Here is a 26286-nt window from a genome sequence, read left to right as displayed (position 1 = left end):
TAACAATGATTGTTCAGCAGGTACAAACCACAGAGTCAGTGAGAAGCAAACAACATATTGGCAGAGGCTTCAACCAGTTTGACAGCTGCTGCCGAGTTCTGCAAGCATAAAAAGTATGCCTTGGTTACTAAACCAAGGACTAGGTTAAGAGAGGCAACCTACAGGCTCCGGCGAGCTAATACTCCTAATATATCATCCTGTCTCTCGTGAACAAAAGGAGAAGGGTTCGACATGGTTAGGGGTACCCAAAGTGGGGGATTGTTGAAGAGAAGCAGTGAAAGAGGAGAAAGCTGCTTTCACTTCTGCTTCGCATGGAAGCGACTCAGGAATTGTTGCTTTAATAAGTTCATGAGAGGACTGAGCTACTTTTTTTTTAAATTAGGCATTTATTGCTCGCAATAACCAGTTAATACCCCCAAAATTCTTTTCATTGTTTTTTACTTTAGAACGTTGGTCAAATGGAATCATCTCTGTTCTGGTGAATGGAAAACATCCATGGCTGACAGATTGTGACCCAAATAATTTATACAATTTCTTAACAAAATTATAGCTTTTTTTCTACATGGTTTGTAAAGCTTTTCAGCTGATATTGAAAAGAGCTATATGAAGTCTTCTTGTGAACTACTTAGATTAAGAGGGCACAGTAATCTACATATTGTACAAGGATGAACTCTCAAAGAAAAATTAAATCCTTTTGTTTAGACTGACTTGTTTAGATGGAAGGAAATATGAGAATTCTATAAATCCCTGAGGTATAACCATCTAGATATACTGTTAATTTTCCCACAAAAATAACAAATATTAACTGTCTTTATCTATGTGTCTAGTAAGGAAAGCTGCATATAAACTGACCACTGTGAAATATTTACTTTTTCAGGGACGGAGGACAGGGCATATTTGTGTTGGGAACTACCAGGAATCTAGGGATCACAATTCTTTTGCTCACCTTGAGATCCTGAATAGGGGTAGCCTTTTCTGATCGGCTTCTTAACTGGCTGTGTGGGAGTATTGCAAGGACTAAGATATGGCCATCCTTATTCTAATACTCAGAGAAATGAATTTGATTCCTGAGATTTCTTCAAGTTTGAATGGATACTGGGATGACCTCAGTGGGGGGTTATAAGGATTCATTTGAATCTTAGTAGGTCATTTTCCAATATTCTATTCACATCAGTAGAGTCAATATTCTACTCACGTCTAATCCAAAGAGTAGAAGGAATCTAACATTGCACCGGAGAGGACGGTACATGTGAATGAACTGCTATAATTTGGGTTGTTCTGATGTGGTGCCACCTGGCAAACCTTTAATTTGATGATGCTGTTACAGAGCAAGTCTCAATTAAGCTTGCTGGAGCAGAGGCACACAATGGAAATGAGTAAAAGTTGCAAGACTAGTAAGATCATAGATTTCAATGTCTTTTGGAGACAACCTCCCCAGTTATTTTATTAGTACTCCAAGGAACAGGTTGAGGTAAGTGGTGAGATTTAAAACAGAAAATGAAGCATCTGCATTGAAAGGCCTGCATACAAATAGATATAACGCAGACAATGCTATATCTTGTCATTGTTGGGGCCCTAATTTGACTTCACAAGCTCCCGTCTGTTTCAGCAGGTAGCCACTTTTCCAGTGCCTTAATCTCTTTAGAGATGTCACATTTCCTAGAATGTTTTATACCTACCATGTGACTGAACCATTTCCCTCCTAGGCATTTACCCAAGAGAAATGAAAGCATATGTCCACACAAAGACCTATACACAATGTTCATAGTAGCTTTATTTGTGGGAGCCCCAAACTAGAAACAACCCAAATGTCAATCAACAGGCAAATGGATAAACAAATGCTGATGCATCCATACCATAGAGTACTTAGCAGTAAAAAGGAACTATTGATAAATGCAACAACACGGATGAATCTCAAAATTTGTCTGACTGAAAGAAGCCAGACAGAAAAGAGTACCCAGTAGATAATTCCAATTTTATAACATTTTTGAAAATGCAAATTATCTATAGTAACAGAAAGCAGATCAGTGGCTGCTAGGGACCCATCTGGGGAGCCCCTGATAGGATTGATGACAAAGGGCTATGAAGAAACTTTTGGAGATAATGGTGATGGATTTGTGATTGTGGTGTTGGTTTCATGAGTGTATACATGTGCCCAAACTCACCAAATTATACATTTAAATATGTTCAATTGATTATACCTCAATATATCTATTTGTGAAACCCAGGGTCACTAGGCCCATGAAGTGTGCATCTCTGATGTAAGGCTCTCAGCTCCATGGGTGACTCCATCAAGTGTTCTCAATGGCAATTATCCAAATACTTAAAGAGAGCCCAGTGTTAAACTGCCAGTAAAATGCAGATGTCCCACATTTTAGTATAAATATTTCCCTTTCAAACTCCTAGGGAAAAAATAAAGTCCATATATTAAATTACCTTTCAAGTTAATGTCTAAAGGCAAAAAACTCAAAACCCAAAATCCAATTCTCTTGCCCTTATAAGGCAAAAGTCCAACTAAATTAAAGTCCCTTCCAGTTTCTTATTTATGTTGTTCACTCACAGCCAGAAATGTTAATGCCTAGATGGATTCCTACAGCAGCTGCAGCCTGTGTGTTTTCCTTGGAAATGGATGTAGCTCATTCAGCTCCTCAAAAGTTAATATTAATTCAACATCAAGTCTATGGTGTGTCTCAATTTTTAAAAGGTCCAAAGAATAGCACATCCAAAGTAATTATAACACTTGCCTCACACTCACCAGATTTACACAGCAGTTATCCTGGACAAAATTATGTTCCCAGAACCCAGTAGTTGTTATTGTCAAAGACAATTCATAGTACAAACTCTACAGTAGAAACTCGTGGGTCTGTAGGAAGGAGGATAACTAACTGGGGATGGCTTCAGCCTCATCAAAATGCCAACCAGTTTATGCCAATTGTCAGGGGTCCATGCCCTGCACACTTCAAATAAACTGGAAGAAATTTTTCAGCAAGAAGATAGATTTATCACCATGCATTTAGCATGGCACACTGTATCTTGTCTCTGGCATTTCCAACACTGATACTATCTTGCAAGGTATAGACTTGCTGTGGTGCAGTCCCAACCACAAGGTGTCATTTGTGGTCCTGATCTTTCCTATCTAGTATAATCAAAATCTCTTTATATTCAGAATTTGCTCTTTTACACTGCATTTTATGACTGGCATGATTTATTTATTTACTTATTTATTTTAACATCTTTATTGGAGTATAATTGCTTTACAATGGTGTGTTTCTGCTTTATAACAAAGTGAATCAGCTATACATACACATATATCCCCATATCTCCTCCCTCTTGCGTCTCCCTCCTTGTACTTTTTAAATGCAGAATGCTCAGTAGAGTGGGAGGACTTACCAAAACCGTAACGCAATATTGGGCTGCATCTGTTACCACTTATAAAGGATTGCACTTTACTATGCAATGTTTTACAAATATTATTGCAGTTCTTTTGTTTTAATGATGATAACCAAGCCTTTCTCATTTTGCAGTGATTGCAAGGAGGCAGGAGAAGCAGTATTCTAGTACTTTCCCTTCGCTCACAAACCTACCAACAGAGACAACACTGGTAAGGTCCAGTAACAATGTTCTTACATGCTAGGGTCCCACAGGATCTGGAAAGCTTAATTCCTGCTGTGACACTGCTGGGTTACCATCATCATTCAAAAAATATTACACTAGCAAGCTATGTACATCCACTTAAGGAAAAGATTATAAATATCAAACTCTGCTTTATAAAGACCTCACTATAATATGGTGGGGGCCGAAGGTAGAAACCTGCTTGCAGGTTTCTGGAAAGACCATCCCCCTATAAAATGTACTTAATTTAAAATAAATTAAAAAGTCGAAGGGGAGTCTCTGCCTCCTTCACCATTCCATTACTATGGAATTTCAAAACCGTAATAGTTGATAGCTAAATTTAAACATTTGATTGAAATGATTTGTTGAAAGCTCTGCTTCCTTATTTTCAAAACACTTTATTTCATCTGAATTTCATATGGTATAAAAGTTATTACATGCTTGAACCTGTTGCTCAAATAGCAGGTTCTTTCAGTTCCTTTTATTTTTTTGGCCATACCAAGCAGCATTCGGGATCTTAGTTCCCCGACCATGGATGCAACCTGCGGCCCCTGCAGTAGAAGCATGGAGTTTTAACCACTGGACTGCCAGGGAAGTTCCCTCTTTCAGTTTTTAAGGCCAACCTTCCTTCAGTAGCAAATAAATAAGAAACAAATCATATACAATGCAGAGCATATATAGAAAATTTTCTTTTAGAAAAACAAAAATATTTGGACATTTTATATTTAGTATAGCTTAGCAATCCAGTCTGTGTTGACAAATTTAGTTAACTGTTAGGAGGGACAGTACATATACAAGAGAACTCAATAGCCAGCAGATATTTTAACACTTGATTAATCAGGCAACATGTCTGACCTAATTTTTTTCTTGTATTTTTTTTAGAAGATACTCCATTTGTAAATTCAAGTTTGGTTGCCCCTTTTTAGTCTTTTTGCTCAATATTTTGAACACTTCCATTTTCTTCTTTTTGTAGAGCCTTTGAGCTTCTTCTCTCTCTTGTTTTCGCCTCTCAAATTCCTGAAATTATTAACATATATAATTTTCATTAGTAACAAACAATAGATACTGTTCAATAATTTTGTTGAAATAGCTATCACCATTGCAAACACTTCAGGTTTGTCTTATATTTTGCAAAATGTGAAGTGTTACTCGTAAGTGCAGCAGTGTACCCTCTTTGCCACTATGATACATGGTATGCCATAGAATAATGTAAAGTTATTAAACAATTTTAATTATTTGTATACAAATAAAATTAAAGCACAGAAGAAAGGAGGCACATTTATTTAATGGTTTCACATTTAATTAGATCCACTGAAGAGTCAGAAGTGACGTCAGAGGTTATCTAGTCCATGTAACACAAATCATTTCCAGAATATCTGGTATTCTTTTAAATTTGCCATCTGATCCAGATTTAATTCAAGAAGCATTTATTGACTACAAACTATATATATGTAAAATATTGTGCTAGATATTATGGTTTTGATTATTTAAGAATTATCATGCTCATTTGATTTGCTAAGATAAAGACTCAAATTCATTGGAGTTTAAAGAAAAATAATTTGAAGTTATATAGACCTGAAAATCACTACTTGAAATACAATATTCTTAAATATAAAAGTTAAAAATTCTTAAATAATGCAATATGTAAACTGTTTTTCAGTTTCCCCTGTAACGCATATAGCCCCCAAATGACACAGCCTTACATCTGTATGGTGACATAATTAACAAAGTGCTTTCATATATGTCACAGCATATTCCATTCTTTTAAAACTTTTTATGCTAGGATCTATCTTCACCTTACAGATAAGGGGCTGATACTCAATTTTCACGATTACAAAGATGTAACATTTATATATACATAAAGGAAGTTTTTTTGAAATAGTAAATGTTTTACAGTATAATGGTCCATATTTCATCTGGTATACTATTTCCAAAGGTGGCAGGTGTCAGAAGGTTGGTTAAAAAAATGCATAATCTTAAACTATGAAACAAAGGTCCAGTTTTTCCATGGAGAAATGTTTCTGCTTTACCCTAGTCTGCCATCAGTTTAAGAATAATCATACGAATTTTAGATGTTAAACTTCCAGATTTCTTAATTACACAATTTGTAAAGCTAAGACATAAAATAAATTATATGTCAGCGCCATCTTTGGGGTATTTTTGATTGATGTGCTCTCCTTTTTAAAGTGATAGATTAATATAGCTTCAATATAAGAAACAAGAATTAACCACAAATAAAATAATTTTGTTGAAGCTGTGGATACTTTTGTTCTGCTCATTTGAAAAAGGCTGTTATAATTTTGGGTTTCTGAATGATAACAAAGTGTGGTAAGTTTCTGCTAAGTTAATCTAGTAAGGCTTTTAATAAGCAAGACCAACTCTTTAATGTAAATTTATGAAAATCATCTACTTTTTTTAAAATTAGTAGTTCTCAAATTTTATTATGCATAATCTCTTGAGGCACTTGTTAAAAAAAATGCAACTATCTGGACCTTACTCTTGAGAAACACTGTCCCAGATGCTCATATTATTAACCTACGAGCAGTACCTTTAAAATCCTATTCTTGACTACTACTATCACCTCTCAAGGGTAATATAAACAATCAAGGAATCTGAATGTTGAAATTCTCCAGCTCTTCTCAGATTATTCATTTACTTAGCAAATATTTACAGAGGGCATACTATGTGCCCCATATTAAGAAGAAAAGCTTACATATACACTTAGGATGAAGAAACAGGAATCTAAATATTTTAAAAGTAGATCTTACTTGTCTCTTAGCAGCACGCTTAGCTTGTATCTGCTCATACTCTTCCTGTGCTTTTTGATTTGATGTTTTCTTTTTATTTTTCTTTGGAATAGTAATGGAACTTTGCAAGATAAATGAAAACAAATCACAAGTATTAAAAATAATATAACCAAAATTATGACACAATTATGTCAAATAGTACTTGTATAGTCAAATCTCACTAATGCAACTTAAGGGGTGGGGGTGAAGAGAATTTGAAAGAAAGAGGACATTAATTTTATTAGTAAAATGTCCAAATAACATATTAGAAATTTTGTTACAGCTTTCAAGATATAGAAAATAGTAAATGGAAAGTCTTGGAGAAATATTTCAACCAGGGAAAATACAGAAAGCTCTGAAAATGTTTAAAAACAGGAAACCAGCATATGAATGGTAGAAATGACAGACTGAAAAAGGCATTAATTTGAAGGACGTTATGAAGGACCTTGTGGGTGTACATGAACTTTAATCCCAAAGTTCTTTGACCAACTTGTCTCTATTCCGTTTCATTTTTTTTTTTTTTTTTAATTGCAACCAAGTCTATGTCTTCTGGGAAAAAAAAATCCAGGTTAATAATAACAGTAGTAGTAGCAGTTAACACTCATGTAGCACTTCCCATGTATAACATGCCTTTTTAAATACCTATATAAATGAACTCATTTAATCTTCACAACATCTGAGATAGGTCTAAGATACCATAGTCTGTAAATAATCCATTCTGGGGGTTGTACAACATGGCAGCTATAAATTACATACTTACTATTATTATTTGCATTTTAGAGAAGAGGACATTGGGCACCAACATATTAAAGCCAGCTCCAAAGTCCACGATGTTAAGCACTACACTACAATACCTCTCAAAAATTAGATTTTTTTAAAAAACATACATTAATAACAGGAGTTAACCATGGTCCAAGTAAGTTAAATGTACTTGAGAGGCTGAAATCTAAAACCCAGGTCTCTTAATTCCCATTCCTTTACTTCTTCTATTAAGCCTACCTGACTTAATTTATAGTCATTTAAGCTAACATGAAAGCCTCCATGAAAATATTTTCACATAATTACCTGTGACTTCTAATATCCCTTAAGAAAAATCCCAATTACTACAGAAATTGTTCTGTAATCTCTTTCCTAAAACCCTACTTACATCTACAATGAAGAATTTCAAAAGATGGTAATACATACTTTATTCTTATGCTACACTGTTCTTCTGCATGAGGCTGCTCAATGCTACAGTGTTCTTCAGAGAAAGCCTGGTCAATGCTACACTGCTCTTCTGGCAAAGGCTGATCAACTTGTTCTTCTGACAGAGGCTGGTCAACTTGTTCTAACAAAGACTGGTCAGCTTTTCTAAGCTGCTTCCTGAGTCTTTCCTCTTCAGCTAAATAGAGATGTTTCAGATGATCAGGGTACCGATCTGTGAACTGGGATTCCCGTGAGGTTTGAGCCTTCTTTTCCCTCCATATCAATTTCTTGTAATTTTGCTGAATTTTTAGTTTTCTTCGAAATGCAAAGCCTTGTCCTGTTGAAGAATGTATCAGTCATGAATTACTTTCTGAGAAAATAATTTGCATGAAAAATGTAGTTGCTAAATTAAAATTAAAAACGTTTTACATCATCACGTTTAGATGCTAGAATTACATTATGTTTTGCTTTAAAACGTTATTTCAAGAAAACAAGTTTAAGCTAATGGAATGAACGGTATACTGGTCCTTCGCAAAAAGACCAGGCTAACAGTAATTATGCAGAACTAAAGAATCTCAAAGAAGGAAAAAAGACTAGAGTGTTGCACAACTCCAACTTATTGTACTCACAAATCAAACAGATTTCTTAATTCATCTAAAACACTTAACCTAGGTCTTCACTAAATACCTCCGCGAAAAAACCCTCACATCTATTACCTTACGTTAGAGAAAATACTCTACGACTGATTTTCTAAAGTAATTCAACGCAAACGAGGAAAGACGGTGTATGACTTTCTCAACAGCAATTATCAGAAAACTACTTATTTAAGATTTATACATTCCAAATACGTTTTAAAAGTACTTACAAACAGCAAGACAAAATGAAAAACACAAACTAAAACGAAGCAAATAAACACAATAAGAGAAGACTGGAGGGCTCTGGGGTATTTGTAATCAGCAAGAGGGTGGGGCAGTACATTTCCGGCCCCGCCTTCTATCCTTTACCGTAGTACATGCACAAATGGACTCATAGATTCTCTCTGCTTACGGTTTCACGGGAAAAATGTACAGGAAAAGAGTTCCCATTAAAAAATGGGATTAAGTCGAGGAAAATGTTGAAAGATTTAGAGCAACACTGCCTCGCCTTCCCATCCAGAACTCTGAGAAGCCCACGGCTTCAGCAGATTTAAGAATAGATTTCTCTGCCCCAAGTACGGCTCGGTCTGGTTCCTAAACCCTTCCCAGCTTGGGCGGATCGCGTATCCTAAGATTTCGCAGGCCCGAGGACTTGTAAAAGGCTGCCTTCTTACATACATACCCTCGCGAACGCTCCCCGCGAAGGCTTGCGGATGATTAGGTCGCCACGTCCTCCGTTTCATATTCTTATTTCTGAATCCGACCAGTGAAACTCCTTCGCCACGCGTCCCAAAGCTCCCTGTCTGCCCCCTCGCTGCATGCCTTACCGGCGCCATGGCACACCAACCGCGGCGCCAGAAAAACACAACTGGCGCGGTAAAATATACGTCATCAGGCAGAAGCAATCAGCCGCCCACCCACAGTCCAGATCGGAATTCTACTTATCCGGCCTATACTTTCCACTGAGCCCTTGCCTTGCGGCCACGTTTGCGCCACCTACAGCCCGGGAGGGTGGGCGTCATGGCGGCTTCTGGGCCGCTCCCGGTGACCCAGGACCTGTCCACGTTGCGTGCCAAGTTGCAGGGGCTGCTGCGGTTCCTGACGGAAGCCCTGTCCATTTCCAGTGCACATACGGTGGACTTCTACACGGAGTCCGTGTGGGAGCAAGTGGTCGACTTGCCCCCGGAGACGGTGCTGGCGGCGCTGAGAGCGGCGGCGGAGGCGGAGGCCCAGCCCTCGGAGGCGCGCCTCCAGGTGGAAGCCGAGCGTGGATCAGGTGAGTGGCGGGTGGGCGGGGCGTTCAGGAAGGCGGAGAGACGTCCCGCCCAGTGAAGGGTGGTGTCCCGTAGCGGAAGTCGAGCGGAAACAGGTACGCGGCGGGGCTGGCACTGGCGGGGCTGGTATGCGCTGCCTGGTAGGGCGCGGAGTCCCTTCTCCGTTTCCTGGCGGCGTGCGGCGGGACGCTCCTCCCGAATCCCCTGTCTTCCATGGGTGCTTGTGTATTTCCACAGTTTAAAGAGAGCAAGAAACATTGCTAGGACCTTTCTTCATTTAGTAATTCAACAGTCATTTTCTTAACTGGAGGGGAACAGTGCTTATAGATTGCACGTGGAGCACAGCAGAAGGTAAATCAACACCTAATAATCAAGATCATTTCAAATGGTGATTATGGCCAAGAAGAAAATAAAACTAGTCAACTGTGATAGCGACTGTGTGAGGAGGCTGCTTTCACCTGGTTGGTCATGAGCATGAGAAGGCGCCGGCTTGCAGTGAGCCGCAGGAAGGGATTTCAAGCCCACGGAATCGCGGAGGCCCTGGGCAGGAAAGAGCAGGGCGGGTTGAGGTTCAGATGCCTGAGTGGCTAAAGCCAGGTGCCGGGCAGTGGCAGGTGCGACCAGGGAAGTAGACAGAGCCGGATCGCGCGGGGCCCTCTGGGCCTCGGAAGGATACTGGGTTTGAAGTAGGGTGAGAAGGCTTTGGGCCATTTAGTCAATATAGTGCCTTAATATACTTTACATTTGAAAAGATAACTGTGATAGTTATTTGAAGAACAGACTAGTAGGGCAAATCTGAGAGGCCAGTTAGAAGGCCATTTCAGTAATACAAGGAAGAGATGAGACGATTGTGGGCTGGGATGGTAGTAGTGAAGACCGGGAATATTTGCTATCTCTTTTGAAAACTGTTTATAAAATATCTACTACTGAAACTTAGATTCTACTAAGGCAAGTACATTTTGGAAGTAGTATGATGAGAAGACACCAGCAGGATCCTGGAATTTCTTCTACTTTGTTTCCAGGCGGTCCCAACCTTGCCCTTGCTAGTGAACTTTATTCACTTGAGCATTCTCTGAAGGCAAAGCACCACTAGCGGGCCTTCCTATGATAAATCTTGGTAAATAATGGTTTCTTTAAAGTCACTGTTTATTGTTGGAAAGTTAGGCACTTCTTTTTTTTGGTCGTTAACACAGTTTATTATTGGCACACTTTACAGTAAAGCATACATAACATACAGCTGTTGTATAATACACGGAGCCACTGTGTCTTTACACGTATAGAGAAACGCATTAATATGCAAATGGAAAATTAGTTTTTTTATAAAGTTTCACATAAATACACTGGAATTGCTCCCAAAGAAAAGTCCCCATAAAAGAACCAGGTTAGGGCTTTACAAAATATTATACAGATAATATACTATGAAAAGAAACAACAGTCAACTCAGATACAACAAAAAAAACACAAAAGAGTTTCAGATTTATTAAACTGCCCACAAAATTAATGGATTACATGGCTTGAAAATACTTGGATCAACAAATTTTACAAACGCCTACATTCTCAAGGGGCCAAGTGCCATTCTTTACATAAAAATCTGCCTTGGTGTCTTTGATGACAAAAAGACATTTCTTGTTTCAGCACTCGGGCTCAATTGAACCAACTCAGGATCGAGGACCAATTGACATTAGCTCGGCCATAAATTACCCTGCTGGGCCCTCTTAGCTGTTACCCAATGAAAGAAAAGGTGAAGGGGAAAAAAAAATAAAGGTACATTTAAATTACTTACCAAAAGTGGATTTTTTTCCTTTTCTTTTTTTACTGAAACAAGTAACTCTCAGATGCAAGTCAAAAAGCAGAAAATATTTTACGATATTAAAAAGTCTATCTGTAGTTGGTTCGGCATGGAATGAGATCCTGAGCACTGAGGGTTTATTGACAATATGGCGTTTGTTGGATGGTTGGGGGGGGAGGGACGGGGGGAATGAAATTAACAAATGTGGTTAAAACAGAGCCAGGAGAAGCCTAGCTTTTGCTCTTATTTTAATTACGATCACTGCCAGTATCTGTGTTACCTGTGAAGGCCTCCAGGGAGGGGTCATGGGAGTTTATTTGGAACGATCCTCTCAATTAAAAAAAAGAAAGAAACTCAGATCCCTGTGGTTTAGAAATAGGTATTTGCATGGAAAAGTTTTAATGTCTCTTCCTTTCTCTGCTGTGAGTAAGGATCTGAAATAGTGATTGTAACTCACAGGGGCTATTGACAGTGGATTCTGGAGCTGGTCAATCTTACTGGGAAGCTTGGGGTGGGGGGTTTTCTGATTTGGTCTCTTGAGTGGTGGGAGGTTTACTGTTCCATGGGCTGCAGTTCCCCAGGGCGGGTGAACTGGTGAAGTCTTCCTCGTCGTCCATGCCGTGGGCTGCATCATACTGCGTGTTTTCTAATCTAGTGATTAGCCTTTCGTCCTCGTCCCCAAACTCACCTCCCATCAGAGCTGGCTCTCCTACCACCATCACATCCTCTGAGGAGGACTGGAAGTGACTCCTTCAGGGCCCCTCAAGGCTTCTCCTTAAATTGGCCAGAAGGGGTCACTGCTGTTGAATGACACAGGTCTCCATCCCTCCCAGGGTTGAGGCTGCAGTTCAGGATCGCTCCTAGCCCAGGTACCTGACTGGACAGACTCAGGTTGGCAGCTGGCGTCTTCTTCTTGCCGCCCGTGCTGTTGGCAGTGTTCCCAGTGCCGCTGCTGGAGGTGCTGCTGGTGGAATTTTTTCTTTTTGTCTGTTTCGTTGTCGGTTGCCTTGTGGGTTCTGGCGGCTCCACCATCCGCTGCCACTTCTGAAACAAGCAGGTCTTCAGGCAGTCTGGTGGACTGAGGTTGTAAGTTTTATGTCTGGACATCAGTTCCTGCATTGGCTCCAGTATTACACACAACCTGAGGTAGTTGACGGTGAAATCTGTTAGCCCCGTCCTGGTGATGTTTTTGGACAGCTGATCCAGGACCTGAGGACCTTGTGCATGCATGGCAAGAATGCTTCTTGGGACTAACTCTCTGTATTGTCTAATGGTAAAGTGCCACGTTTTTATTCTCATGAGATCATCAAAGGTGAACTCCCAGATCAGTCTGCCTTCCGTACACACCTTGGTAAACATGGGCTTCCCGTGCTGGGTGACCATTGCACGCTGGCCTCAGTCCACCGTGTTGGATGAGCTGTGGTAGGATTCTTTCGAGTGTTTGAGAATGTAATACAGGTCAGTATTACAGACACAGTGCTAAAGTAACGGGGGATGAGGGTCCTGCCGGTAGCTGCTAGTGGTGGAGGGTCTCCTGCAGAGGCGGGGGGTGGCTGTGGCTCACCCTGCGGACGGGGACACTGGCAGCAGAAGTTCTGGGAAGTACTCCTGGGCGTGAGCCCTCCCAGAGTCCGCCATTAGCCCCACCAAAGAGCTGGGTAGGCTCCAGTGTTGGGTCGCCACTCTCATAATGCCTAATACCTATGATAACGTGGCAACTTAAACTCCAAAAGAGTTTAAGATCATGTCTGTCCTGCTGTATTCCAGCACCTAGTAAAATACCTAGCATGCATAATTAAATACTCAGTGACTATTTGTTGAATGAGTTAATGAATGACTCATTCTGGCTTCCAAAAGAGTAAAAGAAACTAATTAAATATGAAGCCCAAGACTTTCATATGGGTTTAGCCTAGGCTTCATACAATGGAAGAATTAGATTGTTTACTTATCCTAATAATAACAATAATAGGATTAATTGATATTTACTATTTTCCCTGCAGTGTATTGTTTGTTTGCATATTTTCTCTTTTAATATTTACATTAGTCTGGCAAGATGGGTTCTGTTTTCCCCATTTGTGAAATTGCCAGTTGAGGAGGTAATTTACTAGGGGCACAGCTTGTAATGGAGACGCAAGCCTGGGTCATCTGACTCCACAGAGTCTGAGGTCTTTACCACTGTGATAAAGGTTTTTCTGGATTATTTAAGATTGAATTACAAAGGGCATTTATTATCAAAACTGATATTTTTATGACATGGATACATTTCTTATTTTTTGTTTTGTTTTTATTGTTTCCCCTTCAAGAATGTAAGAATTGTTTTGTTCACTGTTGTATCTTTAGTGCCTAGAATGGTACCTGGTCAGAGTAGGTGGTTGATAAATATTTGACGAATAAATAAATGAATAATGCGACTTATTTGTTCTCTCAGCTAGGAATAAAATACATCTTTTGGGAAACAGAACCAATTTTGTGTCAATTCAACAATAATGGAATCTAGACTAGATTATTCACCTTTGAAATGTCTCTGACCCTGACAAATTTTATATACAAGATATTCAGTTGTACAAATGGTCTGCCACCTCCAGTATTAAAAATAATGAATTTTTTATAATGTATGCTTGTAAGGAATATTAATTTTTGTTTATGTAAAGATTATGTAAATATGGACATTTTCTCCATTACTATATGAAGTCTATTGTTTGTGTCAGAGAAGAGTATTTTTTGCTCTTTGACCAGATTTGTGTCTTATTAAAGAATTGTTAGTTTCTCTATAAGTATAATTTAGCACTTAATATTTATACTGTTTAGTCAGACAGGGTACAGATTCCAATTCTACCAGCTCTGTGACCTTGGGGAAGTTTGTTCATTCATTCAGGGAACATTTACTTAGTGTCTGCTGTGTGCCAGTACTTTTTCAGGAGCTAGGGAAATAGTAGTAAATAAAGCAAATAAAAATCCATATCTTCATCTTGCTTGCATTCTAGAGGGAATAGAAATAATTTTTTTAAAGTGCCACAGAGAAGAATCAAGTAGCAAAGAGAGGAGTAAATAAGGGGATGGGCAGGAGGAAGATATGTTTGCAATTGTAAATAGGTTGTCCTAGCAAAACTTCATGGAAATAACTCTGGACAAAAAATCTAAATAAGGAGAAAATTGAGTCATGAAGCTATCTGGAGGCAGAGCATTCCAGATAGTGAGAACAGGGAGCGCAGAGGCCCTGATGTGGGAGCAGGCATGGTGTGATCAAGGAGCAGCAAGGAGACCTAAATGGATTTCCATTAGGGTCTCACAAGAAGTATGGTTTTCTGCCAGCTTGATATGAGGAGTTACAAATAAACACAGTTCCCAGAGCTGCACTGAGTTAATGCACAGTGTGTGAAAGTACAGTAGCATATGTTTGGCATAATCATTTGGTATTTTATGAGACCAAGTTGTTTCTGAAAATCCTCAGTGTAGCCATTTCAGTAGATTTCTCTTGCCAGGTCATATTCTGGCCTGGTCAGAGTCCTGAAAGTTTCTTTTCCTCTGTTCATCTAAAAAGAACTAGAGAGAAAACAATCTTAATTCTCCACAATTAAAAAGGAAAGATGGTGAAAATAACTGTATTTTAAGGGCATAAATTATGGGTGTTGTGGTTTGAATTGTGTCCCCCCCCCAAATTCATAATTCAAAGCCATAACCCCCAATGTGACTATATTTGGAGATAGTCTTTAAAGAGGTAATTAAGGTTAAAAGAGGTCAAAAGGGTGGTGCCCTAATCCAATAAGAAGAGGAAGAAACGCCAGAAGGGTGCACACAGAGGAAAACTATGTGAGGACCCAGTGAGAAGGCAGTTGTCTGCAAGCCAAGGAGAGGGGCTTCACCGGGAACCAGCTAGCTCTGCCAGCACTTTGATTTTGCACTTCCAGTTTCCAGACTGTGACAGATTTCTGTTGTATAAGCCACCCAGTCGGTGGCATTTTGTATGGCATCTTGAGCAGACTAATGCAGTGGGCTTTGCAGACTGCCTGGTTCAAGTCCTGGCCTCACCACTTACTCGTTTGGTTAGCTTGGGCTACAACTCTTTGTGCCTCAGTTCCTCATCCATAAAATGGGGATAATTATAGTACCTACTTGACGGGGCAGTCTGAAAGTTATGCGAGTAAATACATGGTAAGGGTTAAGCGGAATGCCTAACAAAGTGCGGCACTTAACCCATGCATTCACTTGACTAATGTTTACTGAGTGCCTTCTACCTACCAGGCCCTGTTCTAGACCCTACTGTTATGATACTGAACACAATAAAATCCCTGCGTATGTGGAGCCTATGTTTTAGTGAAGGTTGATACCCAGAAAACTGTATCCGCGCGCACACACACACACATACACACACTCGTTTTCCAGGAAGGGAAAGTGAAAAATGGTCTATCTGAGGGAAGAGTGTGTCAGGCCAAGTGAATAGCGGGCACCGAGTGGGAACATGCTGGGCGTGCTGGGAGCGCAGCAGAGCCATCCAGGTGAGATTGATCAGAGATGAGGTTTGAGTGGCGGCCTGAGGCAACTTCATGTGGGACTTGCAAACCATACTGAGGGCTTGGCTTTTACTCTGAGTGGAATGGAGTGCTCTTCAAGGACTTCATGAGGGGGTATGCTGTGTGATTTATGTCTCAGAGGGATGACTCTGGCTTCTCTGTGGAGAAGGTGAGGGAGGAGGAGGTGAGGGTGGAAGCAGGAGGACAGGATAAGGCTATTAAAATAGTCCAGGGTGGGCTTCAGGTAATGGCTGCTTGAAGAGGTCAGGCAGTTCCTCCAGCAGGTAACAATGACAAACACTGACCGGATTATTAAAAACTATTGGAAGGTTCTGGAAGGTGACCAAAGGGGGACAGAAATACGAGCAGAGTTTGCTGTTGGAAAACTGCTACTGATTGGGAAGAACTGTGAATTCATGACTTTCTTGCTGGGGGTGCTCCAAACCCCCCTAGATCTGGCAGTGGAAAACGACATTCTTCCCAGCTCAAGATGGCCATGACAGAGTTCAGAGATGAGAGCAGATGGAAATTTAAGGAGCGCATTCTGGAAGGAGGGCCACAGAAGGGCTGAGATCTAAGATGTGAGTATAAACTCTGGCTAAAACCCTGGATGAAGTATAGACACACCCGCCCCCCCCCCCCAAACACACACACACATGTGCACATGCGGGCACGGGAGACTAAGAGAATCCGGCAAAAACACTGACGAAACTAGGGGGATGGTGAACCCTTGAAAGACAGAGCTCCTGGCAAGATGTGCAGACTTGCTGCACCTTTGACAGAGTATATTCCCCAAGCTGTGTACACAGCTTGGGTGGCAAAAATCAAAAGCCTGATTGAATTTCTGTATCAATGGGCAGAATTCAGGGCTGGCAGAGCAACTGGAAATTTAGGCTGGGGAGCGTTGGAAACAAATGTAACCACAGAGAGGATGAGCCCCCCAATCTGACTATCAAATCCACCCAAATCTTTATCTGCCTGCTGAACTACACAGGCTCAGGGATACCCTCAGTGGGCAGGCTAATAAATCAGCAACTGAGCAGAGACACCAGCTGCTTCACGCTGAGGGGGAGATAGATTTCAGTCTGAGTCCAAGCAAGTTCACTTCTTAGTAGAATAACAACAACAAAATCCTTAGAAAAACAAAATAGATCCACTACAATAAATTATCCACAATTCTGCTTTTCAACCAAAAACTACTAGATGTGCAAAGAAACAGGAAAGTATGACTCATACTCAGGAAACTGATTCCAAGTGAGCCCTGACGCTGGATTTAAGTAGCTGTGTCCGGAGAATTAAAAGAAAGTGTGACCCAAGGGGGCAGAAAATGAGTTAATAGGAGCTGATCCTGATTGGGCTCAGATGTTGGATTTAAGTGGCTATCATAAATATGTTCAAAGAAATAGAAGAAAACAGCCTAAGAATTAAAGGGAAACACAGTATTAATATTAATTATACGACCTCCCTTATAATTGTTTTCATTGGAAGAGTACACACTCATTGACAGTTATATTAATGTTACACATGACCTGTTGCTGATAACACGCTCTCACACAGTTTCTGTGGGGTAGGAATTCAGGAACAGATGAACGGATGGACCTGGCTTAGGGTCTCACGGTTTCACAGTCCACTTGCTGGTGGGGCTGCAGTTGCTGAAGTTGGTTGAGGTTGGGGAACTCGCCTCCACAATGTCTCACTCACATAGGGGGGTAGTTGGTGCTGCCTGTTGGCACAGGGCCTCAGTGTCTCACCATGTGAGCCTCTCTGTGGGGCTCCTTTCATGGAATCCGTTGTGTTTGCACGATGTTCTTGTTTTTGTCTGTGCTCAGTCATGGTTGTGGACTTGGCATGGTCACAGACTTGGTCTGATATTGGTGTACTACCGTAAATGCTTTCATATTTAGTAGGGAAGAGTGTGGTCCGTGTGCCAGCGCCAGTTCCACCCCAGCTATAAGCTGCTATCTCTCTGTCACAGCTGATTGTTATTTTTTTCCTTTTTCACAAGTGTATTACCTATCTTACAAAGTTGTAGTAAAGCTGAAAAATGATGTAATATGGCTCCAAACATAGAACTGGGAATATAGCATGGATTCAATAAGTTGTGGCTAATAAAAGATGAGGGTTGTGGTAATGATGATGTTGGTGGTGATGGTGTAATTAGATCTTTCTTTCCTTGGAAAAAATAAATTGTCAAGAACTTCTGGAAATGTATGCGCTCCTATAACACCCCATATACTCTCCCATATCAACACCTGTCATCCTGGTGTCATTGTCCACTGGCTTGTCCCTATCTGCAGCTAGATTATAAACTCTCTAAAAGCAAAAGTACAGTGTTTGCCTTTTTCAGTTTTGTGTGCTTAGCACATTGAACAGTTTCTGGCATATAGATGAGTAAATTATTCTTGAAGAATGAAGTGAATCATAGATCTATAAAGAATGTTATTGAAGGTACCCGTGGAAATATGGTACTGAACTAGATGGCTGTGGTGTGATTTGTGTCCATATTATGTTTGTCATCATTGTTTTTGTATGACTCGATCCAACTCATAGGTTTTTTAACTTAATTTGCTATTCTTTTCCTGTGTGAAAATGCAGTACTTCATTCAGTAAATTGAAAATTACAGAAAGATACCATGAGAATCTGGAGATAAAATCAAGGCAGGCATCATTTCAGGCTAAAATTTCTGAAAGTTTATCACATATATGGGTGAGATTAACCATCTGCAGAAAAAAGCCAGTAGTGATAGCTTCTAAATACTTTACTGATAAAACAATCTCCTATATCTCATCTCAGGGATTACGATTTTGTTTTCCCCACTTCAAGGGAACTAGGCTGTGTCCTTAGGAAGTAATGACTACATATATGAATCTGTAACATTCTCAAGTGAATTATCTTTTGGTCTTCAGGAGTTAATTGGTCTTCATAAGTATAGAAAAATCTTCCAAAAGGCAAAACAGAAGAGATTCTGAGTTAGGATAGCCAAAATATTTTATGAAACCAAAATAGATCATGACTACACAGGCCACTCAAACAGCTACCCAGCTTGATTAAAATTTTCTTTAAGAATATCTGGCTTTATTTGTTCTAGTTGTAATTCTAAAATAGGAGACAGTGTCTCATCAAATGAATGATATGGGTTATCTCAATGTAAAGTAATAAGTTTCTAAAGTCCGTTTCTTAAAACTTTGCTTAGAATCAGTTGTGGAAAACCTATTCAGCTCTCAGGAAATCCAGGTTTCTGTGCCTGCAAAGCCATCCTCTGTGACTTTGCCAAAGCCCAGGGCTGCTCTAAGACTCTGCCAGAGCCTCCAGGGCCTCTCTTGACTCTCTTCTTTCAGCTTCTTGAGGCCATATGCTACTTCTCCTGTTTCTTGTTATCGTCACTTACATGATCCTTACCAGGATTGGGTGCTGAATAAATGTTTAGAATTGGTTCCTTTTGGTGAGCATCTGCATAATTAATTTACTGTCATTTTAATTGAACAACACAGGAAGTTTTTGCCTATGATAGATTATTTTGTTGCGGTTTCTCTTAAAGTATTTTTATTGCATCTCAGTAAATTAAATTGCTTCTTGGCCATTCTAAGTATTTTTTTCTTGCTGGTGGTGATGGTGGTGATTATGGTGCATTGAAATTGTGCTCACATTTAATTTGAAACACATGAAGCCAGAAAGCATGTTGGAAATAGAAAGTGAGAACAACAGAGAAATAATTAGTGTCGTCTGTTTTACTCTGTTGTGTTTAACTTTTATCCTTTCACTTTCCATATGTATTTTCCTGAACTCTATTTTCCCTTTTTATATTTTTCTGGGTCTTTTTAGCAGACTTCAAGTGTGGAAATAATTTCACACAACAAAAAGATAGTGGCAACTGTCAGCCCAGTTCCTGGGTTGCTGCTGTAATTATGGGTAAGGGTGACAAAAATGCAAGCAAATCTTTGGGAACTCAGAATAATTTGTCATCATATTTTATTTATTTGATATATAGAAAGTGCTTTCCGATTGTTCCTTTTAGATGGGGCCGTTTAGAACTTGAATTTATATTCTAGTTTTTAATGGTTACCCCCCCAACTTCTGATTTCCCCCATATCATTCAATTATTAAGAAGTTTAGTAAAACAAAGTTCATGAAGATTCCTCTTATCTATGGCAGTTTTTTCCCTCATTCTACTTAAATTATGCTTATATTTAGCCAATCAGAATAAATGTGTCTTCTATTTGTTTAGATATTCATTTTATGTTGCTTGGTACTTTAAATTATTTATTTTTGTTAGATGGGCATTATCTAAAAAACTCAGACTAGTAACTTAGACCATCAACAATAAGAGAGGATCTGTTTAGTACTAAAAATACTGGAGAGAAAAGTGTTATCTTTTCAAAGTTAGATTAATTTTAAAACTATGAAATTTATATTAAGAATTAATAGCTATCTACCAATGAATAAAAGAATATTTTTATGTTGTTTTAAATATTTTAAATGATCTCTAGAAGCCAGAGGAAAAATACTTAGTTGAATTGTCTGTTATAATATTAACACTGGGTAAAGTAAAAGGTGAGGAAGAGTAAAAGATAGTGATTCTTAATCTCTTAGGTCACAAATCCTGTTAAAAGGCTAATTCAGATGAACACTGTCGTACCTCTTCCTTAAAAAGAGGCATATATGCTCACACTTAGATGTAAAACTTTACAGATAGCTTTCCGTGATTCATAAGCTTCTTTAGCTCTTAGACCTCAGGATAAGAACCGCTGGTTGAAAGCATTATTAGTATTACAAAGCTCTTTGACTTCATCTTGCTTTAGACCAGCACTTGTACTCATTCTTCTTTTTTTCCTTGTCGCTTTTTGTTCCTTATTATGATATATATTTTCAAACATTTCTTTAACTAACCTTTATGAAGTTCTGAAACTTCCCTTGTGAGGGGAACTGCATTTCCGATATAGCCACAGAGTATTAGACTGGTATCTTTAGACAATACCAATAACAATTACTGAAAATGAATTCTTCCCTCTTTCTTGATCATTAAAATCAGAATGGCGAATGTAAAGTTTAGGTGGGCATTTTATTTGTTTTTTCTCTATTGCAGTCACCTTAAATAATGGTCCCTAAAGAATAAAATTGATCTGGTTTTTATGAATTATACACATCATTTACAAAAATTAAACAAGTAAAGAGCAAGATCGGAGCAGGATCTGCTGGAGGCACGGTAGGAACTAGAGAAAGTGTATATTTAGTGCAGATTCCTCTTGCAAGTTCCTTTTACTTGGCAAATGATTATAACTGAATTCAGTTGAGGAGAACAGACTCACATCTATTTTGTGTTAATGTTGAAATGTAAGTAATGGAGTTTAGAATAAGAATAGCAGATGAAATTAAACTCAAGTTAATAAAATGTACAATGGAAAAAAGTACAATTTTAAGAGACAGGTGTGACTTAATTTTACTCTCTCAAAATCCCTTATTAGTAATTTAATTTTACTTACAATTACTGTTTACCTGGGACAAAAAGTCCTTTATTTTTCCTGCCTCAATAATAAACAAACTGTAAAGTCTTTTTTTTATTCTTGAAAGCCTGAAAGTCTAGGCCCAAGTCAATGTGTGTATAGAAAGGGAATACTGGTCTTCTCAGTAAGAGATCAACGGCAGTGTTAGTTACTAAGATACTGCCATCCTTGAGGCACTGTGGGGCAGTGGAGCCTACCGTGGTGTTCAGAAAATGGCAGCTGAAAATAGGAAATGAGATCTCTGTGGTAGGAACAAGAGAAGAACAAAGAGATTGATTTCATAGCACTTACTGCACTGAAATAGGTTCGTTTTTAAAGTATTCTTTACAATTTTAAAGCAATTTTTAAACTTTTCGAATCTAAAATTTATTTTGTATTTTGCTAACAAAATCATATTTGGTTTATTAAATTGAATTTATTTTTCAGAAAATATTTACAAATATTTATTTAATTTATTCTTCAGTGCTTCTAATTTTAAATGGAGTTTGAAGTTGTGGAATTTCTAGTAATCTATCTCTTGGTTTTGGTTATTTTCTGAAAATAGAGACTTCTAATATACGAAATTAAAACACGATAGTAAAGCAGACTTGAAACTATATTAGGTCTTTAAGGCATGGTCAGGATTATAATCTAGCTACTGAATTTCACTTCAAATTTAGTAAGAAATATCATTGGTAATAAAATTCTCCCTTGAGCTTTCAAGCTGATTCTAGGACATGGTGCCCACTGCTAACCGCTGGGCTCCCAAACACTGAGAAATTCTTGCTTTCAACCTGCTTACACTGTAGAACCCAGTGCTGGCTGTTGGACTTGCACGTTGTGCCTCAAGTTGCAGCTTACCTGTCCCTAGTCATGCTTTCATTCTAACAATGGAGGGCTTGCATCCAACTTCCAGAGCCCAAACTTCCTTTCTCCCAGCAGGCCCCGTGTTTAGAAACTGAGTGTTTATATTGATCATTGTTTCAAGTTCTTCTCTAGTAGCCTATATGGTATTCTGGGCCTAAATATTTGAGTATTTTCTGCCCCACATTCTTCCAACAAAGTCCCAAGTGCTGTGTTAGGACACTCAGTTACTTAATTCGGACTTTGTGCTTTGGGAGTTGCCTACTATACCCTAGGCACTGTTTTAGGATGGTGTGTGTGTGTGTGTGTGTGTGTGTGCGTGTGTGTATGTGTGTAATTAAATACTTACATGTATATATGTATATGTACATATTTACATATATGCCTATGTGCATGTATATGTGTATTCCTTGAAATATTGTGAAGTAGATATTTGCCGCCATTTTATAGATGAAGATATCAAGTCTTAGAGCAGATAAATAGATTGCTCATGGCCACAGAGGGAGAGGCAGTCTGAGAACCAGAATTCAGACCTAGTTCTTGCTCCTTCATTTACCCATTCATTCATTGAGTACCTGCTATGACAAGCATCATTCTAGGTTCTCAGGATACAGCAGTAAACAAAAATCTGTGTCCTCTTGCATGTCACTTACTATGTCAGACGGTGATAAGTGCTATAAAACATTGATACAGGATCAGTGAGGAATGAGGGTTGAGTGAGGTTGCAGTTTTAAATAAGGTTGTCAGAGAAGTTTTCACTGAAATGGTGACATTTGATTAAAGACCTAAAGGAAGTGAGAGAGAGAACCATGAAACTATCTGAGAGAAGATGGTATCAGAGGAAAAAACAAGTGCAAAGACCTGAGTAAGCGCATCCCATGTGGCATCTCAAAAGAATTCTAACTGGGAATTGCTGAGCCCTCTGGAATCCACACTGAACATGCATTGCCCACATGCCTCACAAGTGATAAGACACTATATCCCTTAGATGAATCACGAGTTGTTAACAAATTAGCTTTATCAGGTTCAGTTATTACCTTGCACATAGTAGGCATCCCAGAATTGTTTGTTTTTTAACAAGTTTATTTTTTGTATACCAAATCAATTTTCTAAACTTCTGTTTCTTTGTATGATATTTTTATTTTCCTTCAAATTAAACTATGAAAAGGGTTTGTTAGAGTAGTAATACTGTGGTTAGATGTTCCTGTTTTTATATTTAATTTGATTTCTATAAAAACTTAGTTAAATGTGAAAATGCTTTTGAAATGGTTCTGTGTACTTTATACATTCAGTGTGATGTTAATATTGGCACAATAAGGATATGCATGTCAATTTTTGTTAATTATATCATTCTTTCTAAGAGCATGGTTTACATGTTGAGATAACATATTTTTTTCATTTCATATGCAGCCATAAATTATGTTGGAGCTTATGCAAAAAGTTTCCTAGCACATAATGGAGTGATATAAATTGACTTATTTTAAAAAGCAACAGTATATATTCTGTTTTTTCCTTAAATAGATTATAGGGTTATGGATATATTTAACCATTCATAAAATTTAATATATCCTATATATAATTTTCATAGTTCAGCAAGACAGCTTTAACTTTTGACTGAAGTCTGCTAAACAAGTATAAAAGATTGAAGCCTAAAGTCAACTGTTGGTAGAAGCCAAAGCCTTAAAATGTATAATTAAACTTGCATTGAATATAAGTAGATTTCCGTTTTAGAAAACATGTTCAATTCAGCTCAACCAACACTCACTGAGCATTCTGCTATGGGAGTTTTATTGATAAGGAAAAAAATCACTACTGCGGTAACACTGGTGGTACTAATAGAGTTTGAACCACGGCGGTGATGGGGGGAGGAGGGGGGGTCCCAAATGAAAGACATTTTTACATTAGGTTTAATGGGTGACTGGATATGTGCATTGAGGGTACAAGGAGCATTTAAGATAATGTAGACTTTTAACTTCAGCACTGGGTGACTGATGACACTATTAAACAGGATAGCAAATAGGAAAAGGGAAAGGTTTGGCGAGCTTGAGAACTTTCAGTTCAGTTTTGGGCCTTTTGAATTGGAGACATCTGTAGGACATGTAGAAATGAGTCCATAACATTTCTATGTCCTTGTGAAGATTGTTATTAAGAGGGCACTGTAGACTTCTTCTTGAAATTCTGGACCATAGGACATTTTTAGGGTGTGTGATAATAACAGTAGTGACCTTTGCCCTAACCCCTGTAACATAGTTAAATGTCAGAATTTAGCACATAATTGTATTTTATCTTATATCACATTCTAAATGTTTTAAATCACTTTTGTCTCACCTTGTGATTGTAAACATTAGGGCTGAGATGAGGTTTTACACTCTTCTAACAGGCTCAGAAGTACTGTTGAAGTCCCTGTAGTGGCCTCAGTGAAAACTACTACCCCAGAATCAGAATTTGTTTCTCTCAGTGTACCTGGTGATGCTACAGTAGTAAATGTATTGAGGAATTGCTTTCGTTCATCCCTTCATTGATTCCCTGCTTACTGAATACCTGGTATATGCAAGGTATTATTGCCTTACAACTGGGCGTGAAGCAGTAGGGATACTTTGTTTCTAGAAATAGTTAACTACAACATCTTATCATAAAAACGTTAAATTTTCTTTTCAGAGACTTATCAGTTGTTTTAAATGTAGAAATTACTCTTTTAATTTCATGAAATCTTAAAATCACTTCTGGTAAAGAGGGAGGTGTTGAGGGGAGTGAGGGAAGTGAAAGAATTAAGAAAATAAATGAGTTTGAAACTGTCTTAAGATATTACCATGTATTGATCTCTGCCAGAGGGAATTCTTGTTAGACCTGATTCTGACAGTCAGTCTGCCTAGCACTTTTTTAACTGCTGTCTTTCCTGATTTCATTTGTTACTCACTGCAGTGGCATGTTGATCAAATGTGGGAATTAAGAACAAGGTCTGAGCACAGCCTTGGTTCACATGCCTTGCTACTTAGTGTTTGTGCGAACCTGGCTTAATTGCAGCCTCTCTAAGCTTTGGTTTCTTCCTCTGTAAGTGGGGATATGAGCACGATGTAACTAACTTATAAGTCCGTTCCATTAAATGTCAACTGTTTGGCACAGTGCCTGGCCCATAGTATATGTGCAATAAATGTTAGCAATAGTAGTGGTGAGATAATTGTGAACCCTAACAGTACTCTGTCTTCCTTAAAGTGCTAGATAATATTCAAGTAAAATACCAGACATTTAGTTTTGACATTTTATTTATTTTAAATGTCAATATTGTATATTCATTGATTGTTTCTATTTTATTTTTAGCTTTGAAACATTATTATTCATTTCTCTATCTTGAAATTTTCATAATCCAACATGTGTATGTATAACCTTTCTATCTTTCCTTGTACATTGATCTCTGCTGTACAAAAGAAAAAAAAATGATAGGGATATACTGATATCATATTTAATAGAATTAACTTCTCCCTTGCCTCTCTGGTGCCTTTGGTCCCTCATGCCCAAATAACCTATCTTGTAAGAAACTTCTGTGGGTGTACCAAAAATAAGAGTAAATAAAGACAGAGCATGTAATAAAGCAGAACAAGTACTTCCAGTAGAGGGAGATATTGGCAAAACAATCAAACCATATAATATGCAGGTGCAATGGGTATCAAATTTAAAAATGAAGCTTTCCCTGTGTAAAAAATTTAACTAATTAAGAATTTAAGTAATAAGTTGGGTAACACTGTGGTTTTTATTTTGCTAGTTGCCAAACCCAAACTCAGTGTGCGAGTATCTGGGAATGCACTATGAAGACTACGGATGCTATTACCGTCACCACGGAACTTTTCTCACATACTGTTTCAGAGATAGAAGTAAAGACAAGATCATTGACACCTCTCTCTCTCTCTGAATCTCTAAAAATCGCAAGTAATGGAAGTTATAGGCTGGATCATTTGAAAACAAAGTTACAAAAGCTATATTTTCATAATTCAAAAAGATTTTTTTCACAGAGTTCTAGACTATCTGAATAAACTGGTGTAGCCTTAAATGACATAAACCAGTGGACTGAATCAGAACACTATCCTTTTTATAAAAGGAAACATTGTTAAAAATTTAATATCTTTGCAGTTTAGATCTCCATATTTCTGAAAT

The 26286-nt window shown here is 38.4% G+C and overlaps 3 protein-coding genes across 5 annotated transcripts in view; 1 reads left to right on the top strand and 2 right to left on the bottom strand.

The window, feature by feature from the left end:
* Positions 1-1792: 1792 nt before the first annotated feature.
* Positions 1793-9472, bottom strand: CCDC59 (coiled-coil domain containing 59). 2 transcript variants are annotated; one of them, XM_061204649.1, is made up of 4 exons: positions 8901-9471; positions 7584-7920; positions 6381-6480; positions 1793-4629 (listed from the first exon to the last, which is right to left on the bottom strand). In XM_061204649.1, the coding sequence occupies exons 1-4, from the start codon at positions 9052-9054 to the stop codon at positions 4468-4470; spliced, it is 753 nt and encodes a 250-aa protein (XP_061060632.1). In that variant the 5' UTR covers positions 9055-9471; the 3' UTR covers positions 1793-4467. The 2 variants fall into 2 exon arrangements, with proteins under 2 accessions (XP_061060632.1, XP_061060633.1); XM_061204650.1 differs by lacking the exon at positions 6381-6480 and having other exon boundaries at positions 4450-4629; positions 8901-9472.
* The window catches only part of METTL25 (methyltransferase like 25), a 104364-nt gene continuing 87247 nt past the window's right edge, over positions 9170-26286 (top strand). For both annotated transcript variants that reach the window (XM_061204648.1, XM_061204647.1), the window contains exon 1: positions 9170-9494. In XM_061204648.1, the coding sequence (XP_061060631.1) occupies positions 9239-9494 (256 nt within the window). In that variant the 5' untranslated portion in view covers positions 9170-9238. The remainder of the gene's footprint in view (positions 9495-26286) is intronic.
* LOC133100495 (LIM domain-binding protein 2-like) lies at positions 11746-12683 on the bottom strand. The gene is made up of 2 exons (XM_061204651.1): positions 12155-12683; positions 11746-12006 (listed from the first exon to the last, which is right to left on the bottom strand). The coding sequence occupies exons 1-2, from the start codon at positions 12662-12664 to the stop codon at positions 11776-11778; spliced, it is 741 nt and encodes a 246-aa protein (XP_061060634.1). The 5' UTR covers positions 12665-12683; the 3' UTR covers positions 11746-11775.

Source organism: Eubalaena glacialis, chromosome 11 (assembly GCF_028564815.1).
Source record: "Eubalaena glacialis isolate mEubGla1 chromosome 11, mEubGla1.1.hap2.+ XY, whole genome shotgun sequence".
Lineage (NCBI taxonomy): Eukaryota > Metazoa > Chordata > Mammalia > Artiodactyla > Balaenidae > Eubalaena > Eubalaena glacialis.
The sequence above is the reverse complement of the archived record's forward strand: the minus strand, read 5'-3'. Positions and strand labels throughout refer to the sequence as shown.

Bases quoted from the DNA above. Each gene is read 5' to 3' on its own strand.
- CCDC59 (XM_061204649.1), bottom strand. From the start codon at position 9,054: ATGGCGCCGGTAAGGCATGCAGCGAGGGGGCAGACAGGGAGCTTTGGG. The intron at 6,481-7,583 runs GTATGTATTACC...TATCTTGCAAAG, and splicing joins CAGTGTAGCATAAGAATAAA to TTCCATTACTATTCCAAAGA. The intron at 4,630-6,380 runs GTAAGATCTACT...TAATAATTTCAG, and splicing joins AGCGTGCTGCTAAGAGACAA to GAATTTGAGAGGCGAAAACA.
- LOC133100495 (XM_061204651.1), bottom strand. From the start codon at position 12,664: ATGGTCACCCAGCACGGGAAGCCCATGTTTACCAAGGTGTGTACGGAA. The intron at 12,007-12,154 runs GTACCTGGGCTA...TCCTCCTCAGAG, and splicing joins ACCTGAGTCTGTCCAGTCAG to GATGTGATGGTGGTAGGAGA.